We start from the raw sequence: 25190 nt of genomic DNA on the forward strand, positions 1-25190 counted from the left end.
GTGAAAAGGATGGATCGAGGGATGAAAAATCCAGGGGGGAGGAAGCATGTCCAGAGTTGCCTTACTCTTCCATCCACCACTCCTATCTTCTTCCCTCATCATAGGCTACTGGAGCTGTGAGTTGACTATAATCACAGTTGGATTAGGATTGTCACAAACATGTGTGTCATCAGTTTATGCCTTCTCTTTGGCTAATGTAATGCTGTCATAGGTTTTCAAACATTTGACTTTTCTATATTTTGGAGTTAGAATGGAATGCCCTATTAATTTCCTAATAACTCACATGTGAAAACATCATGACACTTGACTTCATGTGAGAGTATCATTTGGTTAAAATTTGTGGTATGATACATAATAGTTGGTTGTTTCATCAGTTCCATTTTATTTTTTCCCTCACATGCTTATTAAGTAAATGCCCATGAGGTTTTTCTGTGGGAACCTCCTAGGCAAGAGAGAATACCTTGTACATGGGTCTACTGAATGAACTAATGCTGAGGGATATTTACTTTGTAGTGAATCAGATCTATTTATTTCTGCACTACAGAGATTGCACTGGAAATTTTAAGTGACAAAGGAAAAACTGTATTTCACTATAGTACTAAAATAAGAACATTACCAACTAGGATGTGCAACTTTTAATTGCATCACCTGGAAAGTGACCTATCTACCATGTTTTTTTCCAGAGTGAAGACTCTGATGAAGAAGATCTTTGTGCCATTAGTAACAAATGGACTTTCCAAAGGACAAGCCGAAGATGGTCTCGGGTAGAAGACATTGACACCTTAATTCATCAATCAGGGAAACATGGCTCCTCAGGGGACAGTAAAATGAAGATTACAACCAGTAGTGAAAGCGTACTTACTGATCTTAGTGAGCCTGAGGTCTCATCTATTCACAGTGAGAGCAGTGGTGGAAGTGACCATAGGAGTCAGTCTGTAGTTAGCAGCCTTCTCAGGGAGACATTGGATGGATCAGGACAATACTGTATAGAAAATGCTCATGACTTTTGTTCAGCTGGCAGTACCCTTTCCCAGCTTCCAGAAGACTCTACGAACCTCAGGAATGAGAACCCAATGCGAACCAAAGCTAAAACGTTTTTAAAGCGCATGGAGACACTTAAAAACAAGAGTGCCCATGGAAAATTAAAAGGTACTGGGAGGACTAGTGGCTTAGTAATAAGTAGACCTATTCTTCAACATGAACCAAAACTCCTAAAGGATTTGCAATGTATGGAGATAAGGGATGGAGACCTCCAAACTGTAGGAACCCAAGACACATTCAAACAAGGATCTTCTTTCTCTGCTAAATCTAGCAGTGACAGCAGCCAGTCGGAGATGAGCAGTAGTGGCATGAGCACTCCTTCTTTAAAGGAGCACAAGTATCATGAAGCAAATAAACGAGGTGGCATGTACTTGGAGGATCTGGATGTTCTGGCAGGGGCAGCACTCAGGCAAGGAATGGATCAAAACCATAGAAATGAATTTCATTCCCAAGAGAACCTAGTGGTTCATATTCCTAAAGACCATAAACCTGGAACATTTCCTAAGGCACTTTCAATTGAAAGCCTATCTCCAACAGACAATAGCAATAGTGTCAGCTGGAGGACAGGTGGCATTTCATTAAACAACAAGACAGGTTCAACACCCAAAGAGGCCAGCCCCCTTGTTTCTTGCCCAAAGGAGAGCCGAATTAGCATTTATGACAATGTTCCAGGTTCTCACTTATATGCCAGTACTGGAGATCTTCTAGACTTAGAGCGAGAAAACTTTTTTCCTCATCTGGATGACATTTTGCAGCAGGTCAATGGGCTTCAAGAATCTGTAGATGATTGGTCAAAAAATATATTGCCAGAATTGAAAAATAATGTTTTATCAGTAGGTGACTGTAGCCCTCTGGCATTTCAGTCACCAGCAAAAATTTCATTAGACTTTGAACAGAACTCTGTATCTGATGGCCGAACAACTCCTAGTGATATGGATAGAGATGGAACATCTCTCAATGAATCAGAAGCTCCTGGTGTCAGGGATAGAAGAGACTCTGGTGTTGGAGCATCACTTACCAGGCCAAACAGGTTTGTAGCTTTCTTCTTGTTTGAATTAGAAATAAGTTGGAAAAATCCTGGTGCTTGGAGTTCTAGAGCAGAAAACAATAAAAGTATATAGGTGTTGTTCAGCTGTTATATAGTTATATAGGAGGGAGCTGATGGGTACTGTTACAGAATACCCCTGGGACACATTGTAGTTCAACACTGCTATTAATTTTAATTCCCAATTTAAGGTTTAATTCTAAATTGTTCTTTGTTGAAAACTTTCCTACTTACAGCAGTGCAAATAATAGTGTTAACTATAGTAGAGGCAGTGAGTTCAGAAATATAACTATTTTAGAGTACAATACCCAGAGAACTGGGGGATATTGCGATTTGTAGTACAAAACAGGAACTTTTTCAAGCTCTGAACAAGCAGTGTCTTACTAGAAATAAATTGCCTTGAATAGAAATCGTTTCATCCTCACAATCTATTTGAAGGACTTTTTCACAGATATTAGACTTTCCAGAAAGGTTTGTATCAGCAAACAGGGTTATGAATTGTACATTGTGGTTACAATGCTACAACTTCTTAGTCATGCATAGCTGCCGTTGAAATGAATGCAATTTACTGAGGCATGAATTTTATGAACAATAAGATGTCTGCATGTCTGAGGAATAGCTATAACATTCCTCAGACATGTAGACATCTTGAATGGATTCTTATTATGTTACCGAAATGTTGGCAGCACTTTGTGGAATCTTTATGGGTTTATACTGGTATGAGGGACAGCAAAAGGAAAGCTTGTATACTTGTAGAGACATTTTATAAGCATCAACCCTAGCACCATGATTAGACTTCTTATTTGTATTTTATTTTGTTTATCTAAAGGCGATTGCGCTGGCATAGTTTCCTGATCTCTCACCAAATGAGCCATGCCATAGGATCACTCCAAATTAGCAGTCAGTCAGCTGCTCAGTTAAATCTGCTACAAAAATTTTCCCTACTTCGTCTTACTGCCATCATGGAAAAATATTCCATGTCAAACAAGCATGGCTGGACATGGTGAGTACTGCAGCAGTTAAATTATCTTGATATTTAGCATTCTCTAGTTATAAAGCACTAAAAAATCTATTCATCATAAAAATAAGACAATTTATTCTGTCAATATGAAATTTTGCATGGAAAATATACTAGGTTGAGGGTATAATACAAGCCAAACATCAGGAAAATGTGAAGTATTGCCTTGAATCCCATTTTAGGAGGAAAGTGGGACATAAATCCTATAAATAAAATAAATAAATAAAATGTCATAACAGTTTACATTTTGTGCATTTAATATGACATATCATGCATCCATGTTTTTGTCCATTCAAAATATTTATTTATGTATCCTTCAGACAGTTCAAATTATTTTTTTCAAGTCAGATACATTAAAGGGACACTCTGTTTCTCGTCTGATGAAAAAATGTACATATTTCTAAAATGGCAAGTTTTAAATTATCCATTTGACTGTATTATGGGAAATAAACTTAGAGAATCCTTGTTGAGATAATTTCCCCATAAGGTCACTAAAATGAGTACCTAGCTTCTTGGGGGCAATTAGCTTAAAGTTGTTAACTTCTTGGAGACTGCTTAGCATGGTATGCAGCAGTATATAAATGAAGCTGTTGTTGCTATAAAGAGATTTGGCTACCTGAAAGTTGTAGAAAGTTGTGGCATTGTTCTACCATTCCAGTTTTATGATCAGCCACAGGGCTGATGGGAGCACTGCCGTATATGAAACAGTGGTAAAACTGGTATTAGTTTGCAGAGATCCAATTTCTGAACTGTGAAATATAAAACTTGACTACATTGCATAGTTTTTAAAAATTGAATCTTGCTGTTGGACCTTGGATTTAGGCAGGGATAGTGCAATTTTGTTTGACCTGAAATGTACCCCATATTTCCTAGTAGACATTCTGAAGCATTTCAGGGCAAAAAGAAATTGTAAAAATTGTGTGGGGGGGGTTTACTCTTGGGGGGATCAGGGGGGCTACCAAATGTGGTGGAAATGCCCTCCACACCAAGTAAAGTGAATTTGAGGACATTGTGGATTGTATATCTCCACCCTGCGCCCCAGAATGACCACTGAAGACAATATTAAACTTAACTCCCATCATCATTTGTGCACTTGGGGATGGATGGGTGGAAATCTTGGCTACCTGAGAGTCAAAGAAAAAGACAATTGAAAGAAAGAAAGAAAGAAAGAAAGAAAGAAAGAAAGAAAGAAAGAAAGAACATAGTTATTGGTCATTGTTATTTGTGAAAAATAATAGTTGCATTATCATTACCTTTAAAATGACATGTAAAGGTAATGTCTTTTCTCATAGTACATTATGTGCATAGTCTGTATATATATTATGCACCAAGGGAAAATCCAAGAGTGTTATGCTTCAAGAATGGTCACTTTATTAAACAATTTGGTCATGGACTTTAGATTTTCAGTTTTCCAGCCATGGTGTTATGGGTTACACAGCATATGATGAATTTCATATTCCACAAACAAAATGCATCCTTGGCATCAGTTATAACATAACATACTCTGGCTAAGTACTTTATGACATTAGCTTACATCTAAGTAGCTCATATGAGAGTTTTAAGGATTATTACTCTCATTTTGCTGCCAAAGGCAATCAAAGCAAAGCTGTAACATTTTGGTCTACAGTCACACAGCAGGAAATGTAATTCAGGAAGTCTGACTCCATAACTGCTGGGAGATTCCCAGCTTACAACAGTAATAAAAGTAATAATTATTTTAAAAAACAAGAGGAATAAATACAGACAAAATTTTAAGCAAGCCTTAAAATGTAATGGCATTCTAACTTCTGGTGTTAGATATTACCCATGGAGAAAATGTACTGTACTGTGTACAAAGACAGCAACCCATCCAGTTAAACGTAAAAGGAAGAGAAAGGAGGAAAATGTGAAGCACTGAATTAGAAGTGTACAATCGTGGACATGTCTCACAGATGTTGAGGTTGGGTTTGGCTTGGTTTAACCCAATTCTACCTACCAGGTTACTGCTTGCAACACAATTAGCATGGAAGGCTGAGGGGTGGATGTTGCCATTATCCAGAGAAATTCCATCTCTCTCATAAGGAGCACCATCTTCTTTGGCTGCTGGCATCAGTTCATCTGATCCAGCAAAGGTTATAGTGTAGTGCCAGTGTTGAGAGCCAGCATGATTCAGGATTCTGGAGATCAGGATTCCATTCCCCGCTTGGCCATGAAAATGCACTGGGTGATGTGAGTGAGTCATACACTTTCAACCTTAGAAAACCCTATGATAGGTTCACCTTAGGATCACTATAAGGTTCACCATAAGTCGGAAATGACTTGAAGGCACACAACAACAATGCCAGTCCCAGTATGCATTATGTAAACAATGCATACTCAGTACCTGCTAAAGTAAACTTGTGTCCTAGACTGTCTGTCCTACTCCATCATCATCATCATCATCATCATCATCATCATCATCATCATCTTATTGTACAACCACAGACTCACTGAATGGCAATCTTTCTGTTTGCTCAGATACTAGTTCCCAGTAATCCTGTCTATGGTACAACAGAAGAAAGGAACTAGGTGAGACTATCAAACAGCCCAGTTTAGTAGCCAGCAAATACTGCAGTCTCTTGTGCTTGTAATCAGTAGGATAGGAATTAATAATAATAATAATGATGATGATGTATTTATTTATAATTTTCCCGCCTCTCCCAGATAGATTGAGGCGGGATTACAGTCCGCTAAAACACATACATCAGTAATAAAATACATAGAAAAATACATCACTAAAAATACAATTAATCTTAAAAGCTAACTCATCATCAAGTGGTAATGTAATAGATTCATAGAATGGTCTGAAGGTGTCTCTTACAAAAGGTCAGGTGTGTAATGACCATGGGATTTAGGAGGAGCAACTTTTGGTGTGTGTTATTGTCTATCATAGTCAGGGAGATCTACCATCTGTGGCACTTTGCCTAATGGTAGGCCAAGCCCTGTAGAAGGTGATTGCTGCTTGTATCATTTGCTTAGGAAGGAAGGAAGGAAGGACATCTGTTTGCCAATGAGAGTAGACAAACATAAACCATATGGGCAAATAATCCCAAGATTAGCAGATTAGTGCATCCTCTCTAGTTTTTAATTCAAAGACCTATCTGAGATGCTGAACCCTGTTCACTCCCCTCCCCAAAAAAGGTACAGCACCTCCACAGTTATGTTTTTTAGTTCAGACTAGAAGCCAGAATCGATTTACAACACCAATGCCATAGGAGACACCCACCTACCCTGAGTCATCCTATTTGCCCTTGTAGCCCAGGACTGCATATTCTGCTGTGACTGGCAGTGATATTCTACACACTTGGATAGAGATCTTCCCCATATCTGCTTTTTAAACCAGAGATGATAGGAATTAAGTCTGGGATCTTCTGCATGTTAAGTATGTGCTTGAAAGCATTTGTTTTAATGCTAGCATGTTAATGTTAAAATGAAAATTCATTCTTTCATATAAATAGTTTTACTGAAAAATACCAGAATAATTTGTTGCAATATTGTTAATACCACATTACTTTTAAATTTTAAAATCCATTTTAAAATATCCCCTCAAAAATAATGAAAATAACATGAAACAATAGTAGTGATTCATCTCTTTAACATAATTGTTGTTATTAGCATAAAACCCATTTCTGATTTCAAGAAGAGTAGGCCCCATAAATAAAGAGACCATTCAGTAACTCAAACATTATGTAAGTTCCAGTGATTCAGCCAGTCTGCTTTTATGATTAACAAGTGGACTTAAGCTGCAACAGTTAAAATAATAACCTTTAAAATTGTTCTAAAATGAATTATGGGTAATGGATTCATGTTTAACAAATTACTTCCATGCTCTGTATTGAATTATGGGCCCAGTACATACCGTCAAGAAGTGGCGTCCAGGCGGCGATTCTAGGGATAGGGACTGTGCACCAACTGCATTGTAATGGTGGCCTCCTGTCTATACGAGGGCTGCCATCGTGATGTAAGCAATGCGCAGCATATAAACGTCGCTGCGCATCGCTTACATCACAGGTGCGCCAAAGGTGTACTTGTGATGTCTGTGCGGCGTCTGAAGAAGAACCCGGTTTTTCTGGGTTCTTTTGGCTGCTGCGGCGTTCCTCCAGAGGAAAACCAGCCACCTCCAGCCTGCTCTTTCAGGGCAGTTTGTTTCATGCCATAGTTTCTTTTCATAGCAAGCAGGAGATCTCTGTTGGAAACTGAACCCTATTCAACTCTTCCTTGGTCAGTAAAATGAAATGCACAGATATAGCATGAGTGACACCTGGCTTGATGGCAGTACATGTGAAAGGAATCTAGGAATCTTAGTGGACCACAGGCTGAACATGAGTCACCAATGTGATACAGCTGTCAGAAAGGCCAATGTAATTCTAGGCTCCATCAATAGGAGTATTGTGCCTATATCAAGGGACATAATAGTACCACTCTATTCTGCTTTGGACCAACCTCACTGGGAATATTGTGTCCAGTTCTGGTCACCACAACTCAAGAAGGGTGTGGACAAACCGGAGCATGTCCAGAAAAGGGCAACCAAAATGGTGAAAGGCCTGGAAACCATGCCCTATGAAGAGTGACTTAGGGAGCTGAGTATGTTTAGCCTGGAGAAAAGAAAGTTAAAGGGTGACATGATAGCCATCTTTAAATATTGGAAGAAGTGAAGATGGAGCAAGCTTATTTTCTGCTGCTCCAGATAATAGGACCCAGAGCAATGGATTCAAATTGCAGGAAATGAGACTTCAGCTAAACATTAGGAAGAACTTCTTGATTGTAAGAGCTGTTTGACAGTAGAACATGCTGCCTCATAGAGTGGTTGACTTGAGTCTCCTCCTTTGGAGGTTTTTAAACAGAGGCTGGGAGTTTGTCAGGAGTGTTTTGAGTGTGTACTTCTGCATGGCAGGGGTTGGATTGAATGGCCCTTGGGGTTTCTTCCAACTCTATGATTCTCTCACCCACCCCCAGGGAATTCCATATTGTGAACAGAGGTTAATAATAATAATAATAATAATAATAATAATAATAATATTTATGTTTCCCCGCCTCTCCCGGTGGATCAAAGCGGGGTTACAGACTAAAAAAAGCACAAAGTGTTTACATAAATAATTCAATTAAAAGCAGCTAAAAACAATAAAATATACAACATCATACAGTAACAACAGCATCAACAAACAAGGCAGGGATCATACACAGACAGGGCAAGTCATTCATATCAGGGGGTATTTATATCAGGTGGGGTATGCTCAGCTAAAAAGCTCGGTTTTAATCGCTTTTCTAAATATTTCTAACGAGGTCGCCAAGCGAATCTCCTCAGGGAGACTGTTCCAAAGTCTCGGAGCTGATGTTGAAAATGCTCTTTGCGAAGAAGCAACATACTTAGAGGTTGTTATCTCCAGTAGATTCTTACCTGATGTTCTGAGAGTGCGGGGCAGATTATATAGGGAGATGAAGTCCCGTACTTAACTCGGGCCCAAGCCATGTAGGGCTTTATAGGTAATAACCAACACCTTGTACTGTGTCCGGAAGCAGATAGGGAGCCAGTAAAGATCTTTTAAGATAGGTGTAATATGGTCAAACCTTGATGAACCGGTGACCAATCTGGCTGCCATATTTTGCACTAACTGAAGCTTCCGAACTTGGTACAAGGGTAGCCCCATGTAAAGCACATTACAGAAATCTAGACGAGAGGTTACCAGAGCGTGTACCACCGTTTCAAGGTCCCTTCGGTCTAGGTAGGGTCGCAGTTGGTGTATCAACCGAAGTTGATAGCAAGCACTTCTGGCCGTCGCATCTACTTGAGATGTCAATTGCAGGGACGAGTCCAGAAGTACTCCTAAACTGCAAACTTCAGGGGAAGTGTGACTCCGTCCAGGACAGGTGGACAAATTTCCTTCCTTAGGCCCGAGGAACCTATCACAAGTACTTCCGTTTTCTCTGGATTCAGTCTGAGTTTGTTTTCCCTCATCCAGCCCATTACCGACTCCAGGCAGGCATTCAGAGGAGAGGTGCCATCCTTAGTCACTGCATCAGTCGGAGACATAGAGAAACATATTTTTGTGTCATCAGCGTACTGATAACACCGCACCCCATGTCTCCAGATGATCTCTCCCAGCGGTTTCATGTAAATGTTGAACAGCATGGGGGACAGAATAGCTCCTTGAGGGACACCAGATGTCAGTTCCCTCTTAGAGGAGCAAGTGTCCCCCAGCATCACCATCTGGAATCTGCCTGAGAGGTAGGATCGGAACCACTGGAGCGCAGCTCCCTCAGGCGCTCCAGAAGGATACCATGGTCAATGGTATCGAAAGCTGCTGAGATGTCCAAGAGCACCAACAAGGTCACACTTCCCCTATCAATGCCCAGATGGAGATCATCGACTAAGGCGACCATGGCAGTTACAACTCCGTATCCCGCCCTGAAGCCGGTTTGAAATGGGTCCAGATAATCAGTTTCATCCAAGACAGCTTGGATTGGAAGGCAACCACTCTCTCGATCACCTTGCCCAAGAATGGCAGCAGGGAGACCGGTCTATAGTTGTTTCTCACCAGGGGGTCCAGGGAGGGTTTTTTCAGCAGCGGTTTAACCACTGCTAATTTCAATTTAGATGGAAATTTTCTCTCCCGGAAGGATGCATTGATTATGAATCGTAACAATGTAGTTAAAGCACCTCCTCCTTGGGCGGTCAACCACGAAGGGCAGGGATCGAGAGTGCACATTGTCTTCTTTACACATCCAAGGAGCTTGTCCACTTCATCATGTTCCTCTGAACCCACAGGTTTTACTCTGTTCACTCCACATCTTTTCAGACAACACAATTTATTTAGATCACAATTGTCATTTCATCTCAAACAAAGAATTCTCCCTTGCTTCACTAATGTTTTTATTACATTTCTCACAAAAGGGGCTCCTACTGGACCTGCTACTTTTGCCCACATTTCTTTACTAAATAAATTAATTCACTGAATCAGAGCAGAACCAAGAATGTATATATAATCCATCCTTAGAGCTTCACCTAGGATGAATTTGGCATGTAATGTTCCATTCCTGTAATTCTGTAAATGAATAGTAATGATAAATCATGCAATTTGAGATTACAGACATAATAAGCCACACTGAGAAAATTAACTCTACATGCTTTCAAGTTTAATCTTCTACCATTATTTACTGCATTTTAAATTGTCAAGCATTTGCTAAGGAAGTGTATTGAGGTGAGCTAGCTGAAAGCTGTGTTATGGAGGATGTACTCTTGTAGAACAAATATCTTTGATTGCTTGTGGCAATCTATTAGTGAGAGCATAGTATGTGCAAAATGCAACATTATACTATATTTTGGAATGGTCTAATCTCAGTAATACATAGAGCATCTAGAATTTGAAGAAATAACTACATAATAAATATGTGGTTCCATTTCACATTCCTATTTTAGAAAAGATATAACAGTTGTAGATGTGGATGATTGGAACTGAAATTATGAGGAGAAGAATTTAAACCTTTAATTCTATTGTTAGTACACCATTTCAATCAATTGAATTTACAAAAGGGTTGGCTGACCAGTTTATTATTGATTCAATGGCCTTGTTCCAATTGGAACTAACAATAGGATTTCCTGCACACATTGTGGTCCCAGAGAAAATGTAGTCTCGGCAGTAATGACAGCTCTCAACCAACAATTTAAGAACAGCTTTGCTGGATTAGTGCAGAGACCTGACTGGTCCAGTATTCTCTTCACACATGAAGAAGCTAGTGGCTTGTAGGAAGACAACAAGCAGGGCATGAGTTAAACAGCACCCTCTCAGCATCACCCCACATTTGGATAGTATGTTAAGGAGGTTTTTCTGTGTAGGAACCTGTGTAGGAAGAGAAGGACCAAAATGGTGAAGGGTCTGTAAACCATGAAGTCTTATGAAGAGAGACTTAGGGAGCTGGGGGTATTTATCCTGAAGAAGAGAGGGTTAAGAGGTGACATGATGGTCCTGTTTAAGTATTTGAAAGGATGTCCTATTGAGGATGGAGCTAGCTTTGTTTTCTGCTGCTCCAGAGAACAGGACCCAGAGCAATGGATACAAGTGACAGGAAAAGAGATTCCAGCTCAACATTAGGAGGAACTTCCTGACAGTAAGAGCAGTTCAAAAGTGGAACACACTCCTTCCTCAGAAGTTTTGGTGGAAATCTCCTTCTTTGGAGGTCTTTAAGCAGAGGCTGGATGGCCATCTGTCAATGGGGATGCTTTGATTGTGAGTTCCAGTATGGCAAAATGGGGTTGGACTGGACAGCCCTTGGGGTGTCTTCCAACTCTAGAATTCTATGGGTGTGTTTAGCGTGGAGAAGAGAAGTTTAACAGGGGACATGATAGCCCTATTTACAGTAAGTATCTGAAGTGATGTCATATTGAGGAGGGAGCAAGCTTGTTTTCTGCTGCTCCAGAGAATAGGACCCGGAGCAATGGATGCAAACGCCAGGAAAAAAGATTCCGCCTCAACATTAGGAGGAACTTCCTGACAGTAAGGGCTGTTCGACAGTGGAACACACTCCTTCGTGGAGTCTCCTTCCTTGGAGGTCTTGAAGCAGAGGCTGGATGGCCATCTATTGGGAATGCTTTGACTGAGAGTTCCTGCATGGAAAAATGGGGTTGGACTGGATGGCCCTTGTGGTCTCTTCCAATTCAGTACCCACATACTTTGGGGTCAGTCCTGATTTCGATCCCAATCTCTGTGTGACTGCTGTTTAAAAGGCATCACAAAGCACATATCAAATGTACTTCACATGCCTGATGTATCATCTAGTTTGACTGCAAACTACATAAAGGAGGAGTGTTGTGTGCATTATACATATGTAGACTCAGTTGTTGTTGTTAATATTTCAGGTCTGTACCAAAGTTCATGAAGAGGATGAAAGTTCCAGATTACAAAGATAAGAACATCTTTGGTGTGCCTTTAATAGTCCATGTGCAAAGAACTGGGCAGCCCTTGCCACAGGGCATACAGCAAGCGTTGCACTATTTACGGAATAATTGCCTGGATCAGGTAGGTTCTTCCTTTGTTAAGGTTTTGAATGTACAGCTTTTTGTGTGTGTGTACAGCTTTATTTCCAGCTAAACTTCTTACTGATGAGCTTTTATGGCTCTGAGTTTTATCATTTTGTTTTTGCTTCTGTTTTGCAGTGCCTTGCATAGCATCAGCACATAAATTGTAACAAACAATCTGGGAACCATTCCATTTTGCCAACCACAGTGTTGCAGAAGAATGCCATTGTGCAACACTGTTATGCAAGTCACTATTAGCATAGCCAGACAGAATTATGGATGGAAAATGTGGCATCTGTTAACACCATTCCTACAGCTGCCATTTATAATTTATGTAGAACTTCCTGGGCAGCATGAGATAAAAGTATATTGTCTCAGCTTGTCAGAAAACATGCTTCCTTTGAGAATAATCAAATCCAATTTTTTTTCCAAAAATTAAAGGTGGCTTCAATGTCAGCGGGATGATGAATCTGCTCATGGTTTTAGTCCAAACTTTAAACGGCCTATCCAAGGTGCTGGATGTATTTTGGAGGTAGGATTCAGCACCCTGGATAACATCTTTAAAATTTGAATATTGGGATTCACTACCCCAGTAATATTGTAGCCATCAGCTGGGACCTACCTTTATGGATGCAGGTTCACTGTCTTTTGAGAGTTTTGAAAAGCAGTGAAGGTCCACCTTAAAATTCTGCTTATTTCAGCAGACCTCCATGTTCTTACCCAAATAGAGACAACTGTATTAATGTCATTGATTCAGTTTACACCGACAACTTGATCAAAGCCCATAAAATAATCATTACAATCAGAGAGTTTAAATGTTGAAGTAAAACTGCTTGTGTTTAGTCACTCAAAACCACAAGGTTGTGAGTTCAAGACCAGCAAAAGGGCCCAAGCTCGACTCAGGCTTGCATCCTTTCGAGGTCGCTAAAATGAGTATCCAGACTGTTGGGGGCAAATTAGCTTACTTGCTAATTAGCTTACTTGCTGTTCACCGCTATGATCTTTGGAATAGCGGTATATAAATAAAACACATTATTATTATTATTAATTACACCATTGGACTGGTAACCACAGTTTCAGTTTGTTGTTGTTGTTGTTGTTGTTGTTGTTGTTGTGTGCCTTCAACTCATTTCTGTCTTATGGTGACCTCTATCATGGGGTTTTCTTTGCAAGATTTCTTTAGAAGAGGTTTGCCATTTCCTTCCCGTGAGGCTGAGAGCATGTGACTTGCCCAAGGGCACCCAGTGGGTTTCATGGCTGAGCTGGGAATTGAACCCTGATCTCCAGAGTCACAGTCCAACACTTAAACCTATGTACAGGGGGAAAAAGGATGTTTCTAGAAGTCCTCCAGCAAAACTCTATAGTCAAGTTCTGCAAGAAATAGACAGCCAAAATAAAGCTGCTTCGAGTCACAGTGGAGGTATGGTGTTTCAATGATGCATGCGTCCTAAAGAGCCCAAAAGCCACGCTCCAGTCCTTAGGGCTGGAGCGTGGCTTTGGTGCGACTTCTGGACTCTTAGGACGCATGCATCATTGAAACACCATATCTCCACTGTGACTTGAAGCAGCTTTATTTTGGCTGTCTGTAACAGGCCATAGTGTTTGCTGTTAATGGTTTCACTTATCCATGGTAACCATGGAAATGGATGCCCTGCAGACCTGTCATGCTGTATTCTGTATTTGAGAACATATCTGGGCCTGTAGTCTAGCATTGCCAAAGAGGAAAGAAATGAAAACATCAGACAAAGATCACTAAATTGTAACACAGAATAGTAGGATCAGGACTGAAAGCAGTAAGAAAACTTTCTGTTTTCATAAAATCTGATTCTTCATATCTTATTCAAGTGAAGGGATGCAATGAAGCTTGTGTATGCAAAGAGAGAGACTTACTCCCAATATTAATCAAGTGTTGTGTCATGCTGTGACCTTTGTTCCAACCCACAGAGCACAGGCAAGTCATGAAGCTAATTTGTGCAATGCAGGGAAAAACACATTTAAACAGAAAAAGAGGGAATGCTGAGAAAAGAACCAACCAGTGTATAAATAATGGCTGCAGTCCAGAAAAGTGTTGCTTGCTGCTATTCCCAAAGTGCAGTGGCACCACTCTCATGTCAGACAGTTCTATAAGTGCCCCAGGGTGCTCGTTTGAAAGAGACAGCTAAAAGTCATATTGTACATAAACAGGAGACAATGTGTGTCCATAAAGAGGCTCTAGAGTTAAGAGTATAATTTCCAGTTCTGTGCCAGCTAAATAAAAGCTTATCTTTAGGCTATAGGAACATAAAGGCAAAACTTTTTTTTTCTTTAGCATACTCAATAAACAACATCAGAGCCAGAAATCTGTATGTCACAGAACAGCCATAACAATGCCACAGCTGACCATGCAACACCCCTGGATTTACTGTTCAGCAGTCCCAAAATGGAAAAAAAAAATACAGCAGTTGACAGTTTTTTCAGCAAGATGCCTGTGAGTTCGGAGAACCTTTCTCACTGAGGACAATAATGTTTGTTTATATTCTTTACACCCATATCCCCTGCGTAGTACAGTTGCAGCAGTCATGGCTGTATGGAAGGATAGTGGGGTTCAGAGCAGTAACTCACCTTTTGAATAGTTTTCTAGGGTGGGGGCATGCTGCTTAATTTTTAAAAATGCCCTTTTTTAAAATTAAGACTTCCAGGCACTATGAATTTTGCTTTTTTTGCTTAGCATTTTGTGCAATATGTATGACCCCGGAGGATCCTGTAGGCAGAAAATTGGCCCCTCAACATTTTTGTTATCTTTATGTCCCTTAAACTCAATTCTGACTTACAGTAATCCTATCCTACCAGTCCCATGGTGTAATTAAAGTGTATTTAAACACAAGCAGTTTTACTTCAACATTTAAACACCCTGATAGCAATGATTATTTTATGGGCTTTGATCAGGTTGTCGGTGTAAACTGAATCAGTGATATTGATACAGTTGTCTCTTTATTTGGATAAGAACATGGAGGTTTACTGTTGACTTCCTCTAAGGCTGAGAAAGTGTGACATGCCCAAGGTCACCTAGTCAATTTCCATGGGATTTGAACCCTAGGGCTCATTCCCACTTACATTAAAACTGGTTTCCAATTCACCTTTGTTCCGTGTTGGTAAATCAGTTCCAAAAGGTCCATCATTCCCACTTTGAAAGTGGATCTTTTCATTATCCCCTTGTAATTGCTTCTTTTTTGGCACGATTGTCATCCCCACTAGTTTGCACCACTTCAAAATTCATGTCATTCTTGTGCATGTCATCAGTGATGTAAGCAGCAGCCCGGGTAGCCCAGCTTGGGAAATATTTTTTTAACTTAAAAAAAAAATTGATAGAAGATGCAATTCAATGGTTTTGTAACTACTTGCCTCATGGTTACAAGTAGTTGTAAAATGGGTGAATTGAATCTTCTATCAATTTTATTTAAAAAAATAATAATAATGTGCCCATATGTCACACCACAAGCACAAAGGCAGCACTGAGAGGGAGGGCAGAATGGTGGATCTACCAAAAACTGAGGAGGGATGGTAAGCACCCCTCCGCCATTAGTCCCTCCCCTCCAGAATGATGCAATTCAGATTCATCATTTCCACTTGTTGAACATACTTCGCAATCAATTGTTTTCAAAAGAACCACTAGGAAACTAGTGTCTGGAAAAACTGGTTTTTTTGCGTTTGCCTCACTTTATCATGACAGAAATCATATCAAAGAACCATCAGAACTGGTTTCAAATGAGAATGACAGTCATATAAACCAATCAGCAATTCACTTTAAATCATAGTGGGAACGAGCCCCTAGTCTCCCTGAATCCTTGTCCATACTGGTTCGTCTGTCTTGTTTTTAATCTGTTTTAGTTATGTTTGTTAAGCACTAGTTCTTTGGTGGAAAGATGGAATTTTTAAAAAGTATTTAAATAAATAAATCCCCAAACACTCTCTTCTCCATCAGTCTTCCAACAGTATGCAAACTGCCCTTAGAATATCAATTAGGAGATAATGAGACAGACACCTTCTAGGGGGAGACATTATAGTCATCTTCCCAATTTAGATTGCTTGCCTCCCACAATGGAGGAGGTTGATGAAGTTTAAACCCATGTGCTTTGAGAGGTGGGGATGGAGGAAAGTGTTCATCTGAAAGTCTGTGCGCATGAATGTGTGGTTGCAGCCTCAACTTAATTCCCATCATAATTTGTGCACTTGAGGGTGGATGGGGGGAAATCTTGGCTACCTGAGAGTCAAAGAAACAGAAGAATTCTATTCAGGTGCTCAAAGGCAAATTAAAAGAACACACAGGGCAAAGAGCATACCAGCCTCACAGCAGAATTCTGGTTTCCACGGAGGCCCTGCAGATACAAAAAGGTTCTCCTCTTCAGAACTGTGGTGGATGGATGTCATGGCACTAGTACATTGTCTCCCCTTTCTTTGCATACCTGAATAGGGCCAAGATAGCCAATGAATACCAGTTGCTGTAGGCGATATTACAGAGGAAGAAACTGGCAAAACTACCTCTGAGTATCCCTTACCTAAGAAAACTCTATGAATTCATGGAGTCGACAGGCAACCTGAAGGCGCATACACACACACACACAGTATCCAGTTGTGTCAACTGATCAATGGAATGGTGGCTGTCGGTAGAATGGATTCCCCTTGCAAATCTGCATACACTCCCAAATTAGCTCTGAGAGCACCAGGGCCTTCCAGAGGTACAGCTGGGAGTATTGTGGAACTAAAATTTCCAATGCAGGAGTACAATTTGACTTATGCAATGTTGGATGTCACCCAGAAGACACCAGAAGGCAATTGTTTGCTCTCAGTGTCCCAGGTTTTTTCCATTGGAAAAGTTTTTCTGACCACCTGGAATAAATTAATAAATAATTTTGACACCACAGTAGCACTTATTTCCCTACAGACTCTTTGGTCTTTCAGCTCTGCATATAGCAGCCTTATGACAATTTTAACAAGATAGCATATGGGAGAGGCAAAGAAAAAACTAAGTACTGTATTGTAATTTAAAACAGAAATGTGCCCACTCTTTTTTTTCATGGTGTCATCTTTCCACTGCAAACTGAGAAGAAGAAAAAACAAGTCTAATAGATCTGAAATGGTGTAGCACAACTTCACTAGGGAATAAAAGTGTGGTTTGTGCACAGGAATTGGCCTAAGGGATTCCATTTATGAGAATTGTTGTAAAAAGACAGTGTTGTGCAAAAATGCTAGACAGCTTATTTGAAGAATTATCGGTCACTTGCAAAAAAAAAAAACAGATGATAAAAATATCTTACAGAATCCCTATGTAGCTAATTTTTCTACCACATCCTTTTCCCACCTAAAGGCAACAAGAAAAAAATGAGCAGGAAGTTGGAGGGGGGTGGCTAAGGAGGTGGTAGTTTAGTCTGAAAATCATATCCTTCACGTCCAGCTAAGGTATTGCTTGGCAAATGATATGTTACTTTGATAGTAATAATATTTCATACTGCTAACTGCCACCGTGTTATTGTTAACTGCCTTCACGTCGACACTAACTCATGAGATGAGATATCGCCAAGAACCCCTATCCTGCATTACTCTTTTTAGGTTCTGCAGATTCAGGCCCATGACCTCCTTGATTGAGTCCATCCATCTGGTGTTCTGACTGCCTCTCTTTCAACTACCTTTCTTTCAACTACCTTCTACCTTTCCTAGCATTATTGTCCTTTCTAATGAGTCATGCTTTCTCATGATGTGGCCAAAGTACAACAGCCTTAGTTTTGTCATCTTGGTTTCCAGGGAAACTTCTTGCTTGACCTGTTCCAGGATCCATGTGTTTGTCTTTTTGGAAATCCACGGTATCCTCAGCACTCTTCTCCAACACTACATCTCAAATGAGCTGTTTTTTTGCCTGTTCACTTTCTTTATTGTCCATCTCTCACATCTGGGGAATGGGGAATACAGTGGCTTGGATGATTCTAACTGTAGTGCTCAGTTGTGTATCTTTACACATTAGGATCTTGTTTAGTTCTTTCATAGCTGCCCTTTCCATTCATATTCTTCTTCTGATTTCTTGACTACAGTCTCCATTCTGGTCAATATTTGATCCAAGGTACAGGAAGTCTTTGACTATTTCAATGTCTCCATTATCTAGGTTTAATTTTTGTAGATCTTCCAGGGTCAACTGCCACAGTAGTTGAAAGCAAATTCTGTGTGCCAAATTCTGCCTTGGGGTGCTTTGAAGGCACTGCTAAGCCAAATGTTCAGCTTTAAGTGGAATATTTCTTTTCAGAAAGTCAATAAATGTACTCTGCATGTTTACCACTTGTGCTGTGTAGCATCAGGTACTAACTTACATGTGTAAACAAGCAATTACAGCTTAATACTCCATTTAGAGCTTTAATATGACCCACCATCAAGTCAGTCTTTCCAACAAAGACAGCAAGTCTCTCTCTCTCTCTCTCTCTCTCTCTCTCTCTCTCTCTCAGGCTTACCTGCCTCACAGGGTTTTGGGGAGGGTAAAGTGGAGAAAAGCCAGCATGGCATAGTGCTTTGAGCGTTGGACTATGACTCTGGAGAGCAGGGTTCGAATCCCAGCTCGGCCATGAAAACCCATTGGGTGACCTTGGGCAAGTCACACACGCTCAGTCACAGAGGATGGCCATGGCAAACCTCCTGCGAGAAATCTTACCAAGAAAACCCTGTGATAAGTTCACCTTAGGGATGCCATAAGTCGGAAATGAGTTGAAGGCACACACACACACAGTGAAAAGGAGGAACAAAGTGTACACTTCCATGACCTCAATAAAGGAAATGTGGGATATAAATGTTGTGAATAATAAATAATATATAAATAAATATAATGGATTGCTGATATTTTGTTACTTATGGCACTTATAGGGCAAGGGTTTTTTAAATAATAATACTTGGATAAAATTATTAATTTCCCTCCAATGATCATGACAAATGGCTACTGAGTTAACTTTCTGTGGTATATGTTTTAGGTGGGTCTTTTCCGGAAGTCAGGTGTCAAATCTCGAATACAGGCCCTACGTCAAATGAATGAAAGCTCCTCTGAAAATGTCAGCTATGAAGACCAGTCCGCATATGATGTGGCTGACATGGTGAAGCAGTTTTTCAGAGACCTCCCTGAGCCTCTTCTCACTAGCAAGCTAGGAGAAACTTTCCTCCACATCTATCAATGTAAGTGCCAAGGTTGTATCTATTAGCAAAAAATAAGGATATTTTGTGCAGTATCAGGCCTTTGAACTGAAGGACTACAGCTCTGTTGATTCACATAACTACATCAGCATAGAAGGTGGCAGGATGACTGTAGAGGTAAAATGGCCACAGCCACTGGAACAACAATGGCAGCAAAAGCCGTCTGTCAGCTCCCATTGTGCCAGCTTCTGTGGTACTCAGCAGGGCCACTTTCTCTGGCTACAGAGATAAATTACTCTGCAGTTCTCCCAACACTGCTATACAACTTTTTCAAAAGTGCTTTATGCCAGTGTTGCAGACCATTGTGCCAGCACAAGGTATCTATAGGATTCCAGCCAAGGACTGTGGCTGTGAATTAATATTCCTCGGTGCATATTAGTAAGACTGAGGGGAAAAACAGCCCCTTCCCCTAGCACTTTTAGGGTAATATCAAACATGCAAAAGCCTTGATCGTGATCTGAGAGTAAAAAACATAAACATGAGTGGGACAGTATGATGATGGCAGTGGTGGCGGTGCTGAGGTAGAGGGTAGTTTATAAAATATGTATTACAATAATGTTTCTCTTCATCTTTCTTTGAACTGATTGCACAGTTGTAGTGTGGCTTTGAGTCATTTCCAGCATATGGTAGCCCTAAAGTGAACCTATCCGATGGCTTTCTTAGTAAGATTTGTTCAGAAGGGCTTTGCCATTGCTTTCCTCTGAAGCTAAGAGAGAGTGATTTGCCCTGTGGGTTTCTGTGTCTAAACAGTTATTTGAACCATTGTCTCTGGAGTCCTAGTCCCACACACAAACCACTACATAACACTCTGCAAGTATTTTGAAATAAAAATAGCATGTTTCCTCCCAGTTTTGAACCAGGGATCTTTTTCATATTAGGCAAATTTGATACCCATTACATTGGAAACCCATACAATTTCTACAAAGGAACCTTGAATTCAAGCTGAGTAAACAAACTGTAGCACTTGAAAGAATTTGACTAATCAACATTTAAGGATCACCATTTGTGCATGCATCAAACTTCCATGACTCTATAAAGAAGTACAGACATTCCCCAAACTTCCCTATTTTGACGTTGTTGTTGTTGTTTGAACTTTCCCCACTGGCCAGCAAAGAAGCATATTAGAGAAGAGCATGTGATGTTATGGTATTGCACTTTCAAAAGGAAATGAAGGCCTTGCTCACTGCACAACCTCGCCACTCCCCAAAAATTTAACTATAGCAGTGAAGCTCCCAGATGACCTCTGCAGGAATTATGCAGGCTTATAAAAGCCTTTGTGTTTTGCCTAGAGCTGTATTTGTATCATACTTATATTTCTGTCTCTATTTTGGTTGAGTTTTTTGTACTTCAGACTGATAATTTGTTATTTTTCTGAGATTCTTTTTTGTGATTTTATGTTGTTCACCACTTTGATGGTTAGGCTAAATATAAAAATATTTCTCTTACTAATAATATGTATAATGATTGATGATGACAATGACAACAGCAACTATGATAGGAGTAGGGACCTGACCACATCTCTTTTATTCATTCGTTTATACAGATACACATATATACAGACACAGTATTATAGACACTTCAGTTATTTACATGCAGCTTTAAATGCCTGATTAGGTATGGCTAAATCAGTCTGCTTCTGATCTGACTAAAGTTCAGATGTATTCTGTCATTCAACTAGTTTCCACATAAATCTTGTGGGGGGTTTTATTAACGTTTTTAAAAATTTAGGAAAATGCACAATTACTTTTATACTCAATTCTTTCTGTACAGGGGAACCTTTACGGGAATATGGTGCTTAATGTATGGAACTTTTTGTACAGAACTGCCCCTAGTATATATATCTCCATGCCATTTTTGAACCAAAAAGTATCATCCAAAATCTGAAATTCACAGTCCAAGGATATTTGTGATCTGGTCCACTGTTAACTCAGAACTTTTAAATGAAGTCCAAGAGTAATATGTGTGTTTGTGTATCATCCAACTATTTAAATATCATCAGTATCATTATTAAATATATTAAAATATTATCCAGCTATTTTTAAAAAATGGTAAAGTGGACAGGGCTTGAGTGTGTGTGTGTGTGTGTGTGTGTGTGTGTATATTCATCCTCACTGGCTCAGACCATGTGACATTGGTACTCCTACCTTTGTCTGGTATTAGATTCTACTTGCTTGTTCAGGCTTTAGTTTTGAGCTCAAACCACATGGAAATCACAATCAAGATTTTGGGTAGGAATTGCTAATGTCTGTAGGTCATCCAGCTATTTTTCAAATTGGTAAAGTGGATACGACTTGAAAATATATTGTTGTTTCAGCTGCCCTCAAGTCAATTCCGACTCATGGTGACCCCAAAGATGAGACATCTCCAAGAATCCTTATCCTCCACTGCCTTGCCCAGATCCTGCAATCCCTTGCCAACAACCCCCCCTGACCTAGTCTATCCATCTGGTCTGTGGTCTTCCTCTCTTTCTTCTACCCTCTACATTTCCTAGCATTGTTGTTTTTTCTAGTGATCCATGACCTCTCATTATGTGGCCAAAGTATGATATTCTCAACTTGATCAACTTTACTTCCAAGGAAAGCCTTGGTCTGACCTGTTCAAGAATCCATTTGTTTGTCTTCTTGGCTGTCCATGGTATCCTAAGTACTCTTCTCCAGCACCACATTTCAAATGAGTAGATTTTTCTTTCTATCTGCTTCCTTCACTATCCAGCTCTCACATCTGTACATGGCAACTGGGAATACAATGGCCTGAATGATTCTGACTTAAAGCTCAGTTGTATGTTTTTGCTCTTCAGTGTCTTTTCCAGTTCTTTCATAGCTACCCTTTCTATTCCTCATATTCTTCTTATTTTTTGACTGCAGTCTCCATTCTGGTCAGTGTTTGATCCTAGATATGGGAATTCTTGAACTATTTGAATTTCCTCATTGTCTAGATTGAATTTGTGTATTTCTTCTGTGGTCATTATTTTTGTTTTCTTTATGTTCAGCATCAGACCTGCCTTTGCATTTTCATCTTTGACCTTCCTTATTAACTGTTCCAATTCCTGAGTGTCTTCTGCTAATATTGTGGTGTTGTCTGCATATCTTAGGTTGTTTATGTTGCTTCTTCCTATGCTCAGTCCTCCTTTTTCTGATTTTAATTCTGCTGTTCTTAACGATGTTTTCAGCATTTAAGTTAGAACAAGTAAGGTGACAGGATGCAGCCTTTTGCCTATGGAGAACCACTCTGTTTCCCCAAATTCTGTTTTTACGGTGGCCTCTTGTCATATATATATATATATATATATATATATATAATAGCTGGATAATCTACAGACTTAAGCAATTCCTACCCAAAGTCTTGGTTGTGGTTTCCACATGGTTTGAGCTGAAAACTGAAGCCTGAACAAACAAATACAATATAATACCAGACAAAGGCAGGAATACCAAAGTCTCATGGTCTGAGCCAGAGAGGATCATCCCATGTTGGTCCCAATCACCACCCCATGATTGGATCATGGACCACTAGTGAATTAAAGCCAAACTAGAGAATTAATCCTGCTTTCCATTTACCATAACAGATGGTGCACACCCCTTATAGTTTAATGGAAAAGATATCTTTGTGCACACAGTCAGTGGTTGCTCACTGGCCAAGCAGGCCCTTGTACTTATACACTGATAATCAAATAGCCATTTTCTAATCCACAGAGCATGAATAACAAAGCACAGAAAGCTCACAAGAGGTGTGAGTAAAGAAAACTGATGCTTCTGTATTTGAAAGGTGTAGAGGTTTCCCAGAAGTAATCTGGAGTTTAAGGATTGTATCACAGAGGATATTCCAAAAACCTTGTTCTTATAAATTATCAGATGTTATTAAATGTCTCCTTTTATTTTTCAGACGTTCCCAAAGAACAGCGAGTTCTGGCAGTTCAAGCAGCCATAATGTTGATGTCAGATGAAAACAGAGAGGTTCTGCAGACTCTGTTGTGTTTCCTGAATGATGTCACTTCTGTAGAAGAAAATCAAATGACTCCCATGAACATAGCTGTGTGCCTGGCTCCTTCTCTGTTTCATCTCAACATAATAAAGAAAGACAGCTCACCACGGTAAGGATTTGCTTGCTCATTTCCTTTCCCTTTCTCACTGCTTGGAAGTAACTTGTTACAATGAATCATTTGCAATTAGTTTCTTTTCCCCTAAACAAGGCACAATTAAGTTACATTACAACTGTAATTTGATAAGAGGTAGCTTCACTACTTTTGCAGAATTGTAAGACTTTTGGTTTCTTTTTTGATTATGGGAATATGACCTCACTAAATGGTTTAAATTCTGACTCACATAATCTCTTTTCTGATGGATCCAGGTGTTTTTAAAATACTATTTTAAAATAGTTATTTTTTAAAATGTAAATATAATTATAAGTCACTGCTTTTCTTGGGTCCCAGCCAGCCTGACTAGTGGTCTGAGATGATGAGACTTGCGTACAACAACATCTGGAGGGCCACGTTTTTCTCACCTGCATCTAAATGTTTTTGGTGACAATGCAATATACTACCAAACTTCACCTAAATTTTATTTATAGAGGCATATCAGGTACAGGGGAACAATATCTCTGAATCAGTAATATCTGAATTCTGACTGCATCATCACGGCCATTGTAACATACATGTCAGAGCACTGGATTTGGGCCTGGGAGACCATAGAAGTGTGTCACTCAGCTAAACCTATTTCTTGTTTCGAAGGAAGAAGCAATGCAGGGAGGATAATAAAATAACTTGCATGACCCCCTGAACTACTTGAAGGAAGGGTGGGATACAGTTTAAATAAATAAATAAATAAATAAATAAATAAATAAATAAGATTAAAAATTTTGTATAGTGATTTTCTTAAATCTCAAGCTATAGTTCTTCCTAACTCATTGATTAGGAGCCGCTTCTGTTTTGTACAGAGCATGGCAAACTGTTGCCAAATGGGAAAGACACTCATTCAGACATTGTTGGCTTTATCATATTGGCTCCTCAGTCTGTGCCACCTTTTCCAGGAATTAAATAGTTTTTGCTTTAGCCTGTGTAGGGAACCGAAATGTGACTGAAAATTTCTCAGGAAGTGTTAAACCATTTTTAGGGGAATTTGACCAGTGATCTTCTTTCATATAGGTCACATATATACCCAGGACATACTCTTTAACTTTTACTCCTTTGTTCGTTCTTTACACCTTAAAATGTACTTCCTTCCACAGCAGTAAAGAAAGGGTCTTTCCTCAGTTCTATGATGTGATAAAAGTGGAGTTATAAAGAACTGTCTCTAGTTTGGTACCAAAAGGAGAAGTGTCACAGTTTTTTACTTTCATCTGGAAAAAAAAATTGCTCCTTTATCTCACTTGAGCTGCTGAATTCATTTTCAGAGTAATACAGAAGAAATACGCATCTGGGAAGCCAGATCAGAAAGATCTCAGTGAAAACCTGGCAGCTACTCAGGGACTTGCACATATGATAACAGAATGTGATAAACTTTTTGAGGTGAGTGAAAGATTCAGATAGCATTATTCATGAGCGTGATATTCATAAGGGAGCATACTTTGAAGCACTTAGCCTATATAGCTTTTCACACTTTGGCCTTGAAATAATAGTTTTTGAATTGGGATATTTTTTAAGCTGTTCTAGTGGAAGCTCTTTGATGGCATTTCCTCCAAGCCTTTCTGCAATATTATTTATTCTGTTCATATATGTACACTGACTTATGGTTTGAATATATCCCAAGGACTCCAGTTATTTAAGAATAGTTTTACTTAATGGAGATAAATCTCGTTCATCAAAAAGGTTAGCATCAGAGAAGACCAAAACAATAAGTTAAAAATACCTCAGTTTTATAATA

General features: G+C 39.6%; 1 protein-coding gene across 3 annotated transcripts in view; it reads left to right on the forward strand.

Moving 5' to 3' along the window:
- STARD13 (StAR related lipid transfer domain containing 13) overlaps positions 1–25190 on the forward strand; it is a 167586-nt gene that overhangs the window by 123860 nt on the left and 18536 nt on the right. For all 3 annotated transcript variants that reach the window (XM_089512512.1, XM_089512509.1, XM_089512511.1), the window contains exons 5-10: positions 684–2071; positions 2916–3089; positions 11977–12136; positions 19119–19317; positions 23215–23422; positions 24721–24835. In XM_089512512.1, the coding sequence (XP_089368638.1) occupies positions 684–2071; positions 2916–3089; positions 11977–12136; positions 19119–19317; positions 23215–23422; positions 24721–24835 (2244 nt within the window). The remainder of the gene's footprint in view (positions 1–683; positions 2072–2915; positions 3090–11976; positions 12137–19118; positions 19318–23214; positions 23423–24720; positions 24836–25190) is intronic.

This window comes from Sceloporus occidentalis, unplaced genomic scaffold (assembly GCF_023333645.1).
Source record: "Sceloporus occidentalis isolate IW3139 unplaced genomic scaffold, rSceOcc1.0.p SCAF_2, whole genome shotgun sequence".
In the NCBI taxonomy this organism is placed as follows: Eukaryota; Metazoa; Chordata; class Lepidosauria; order Squamata; family Phrynosomatidae; genus Sceloporus; species Sceloporus occidentalis.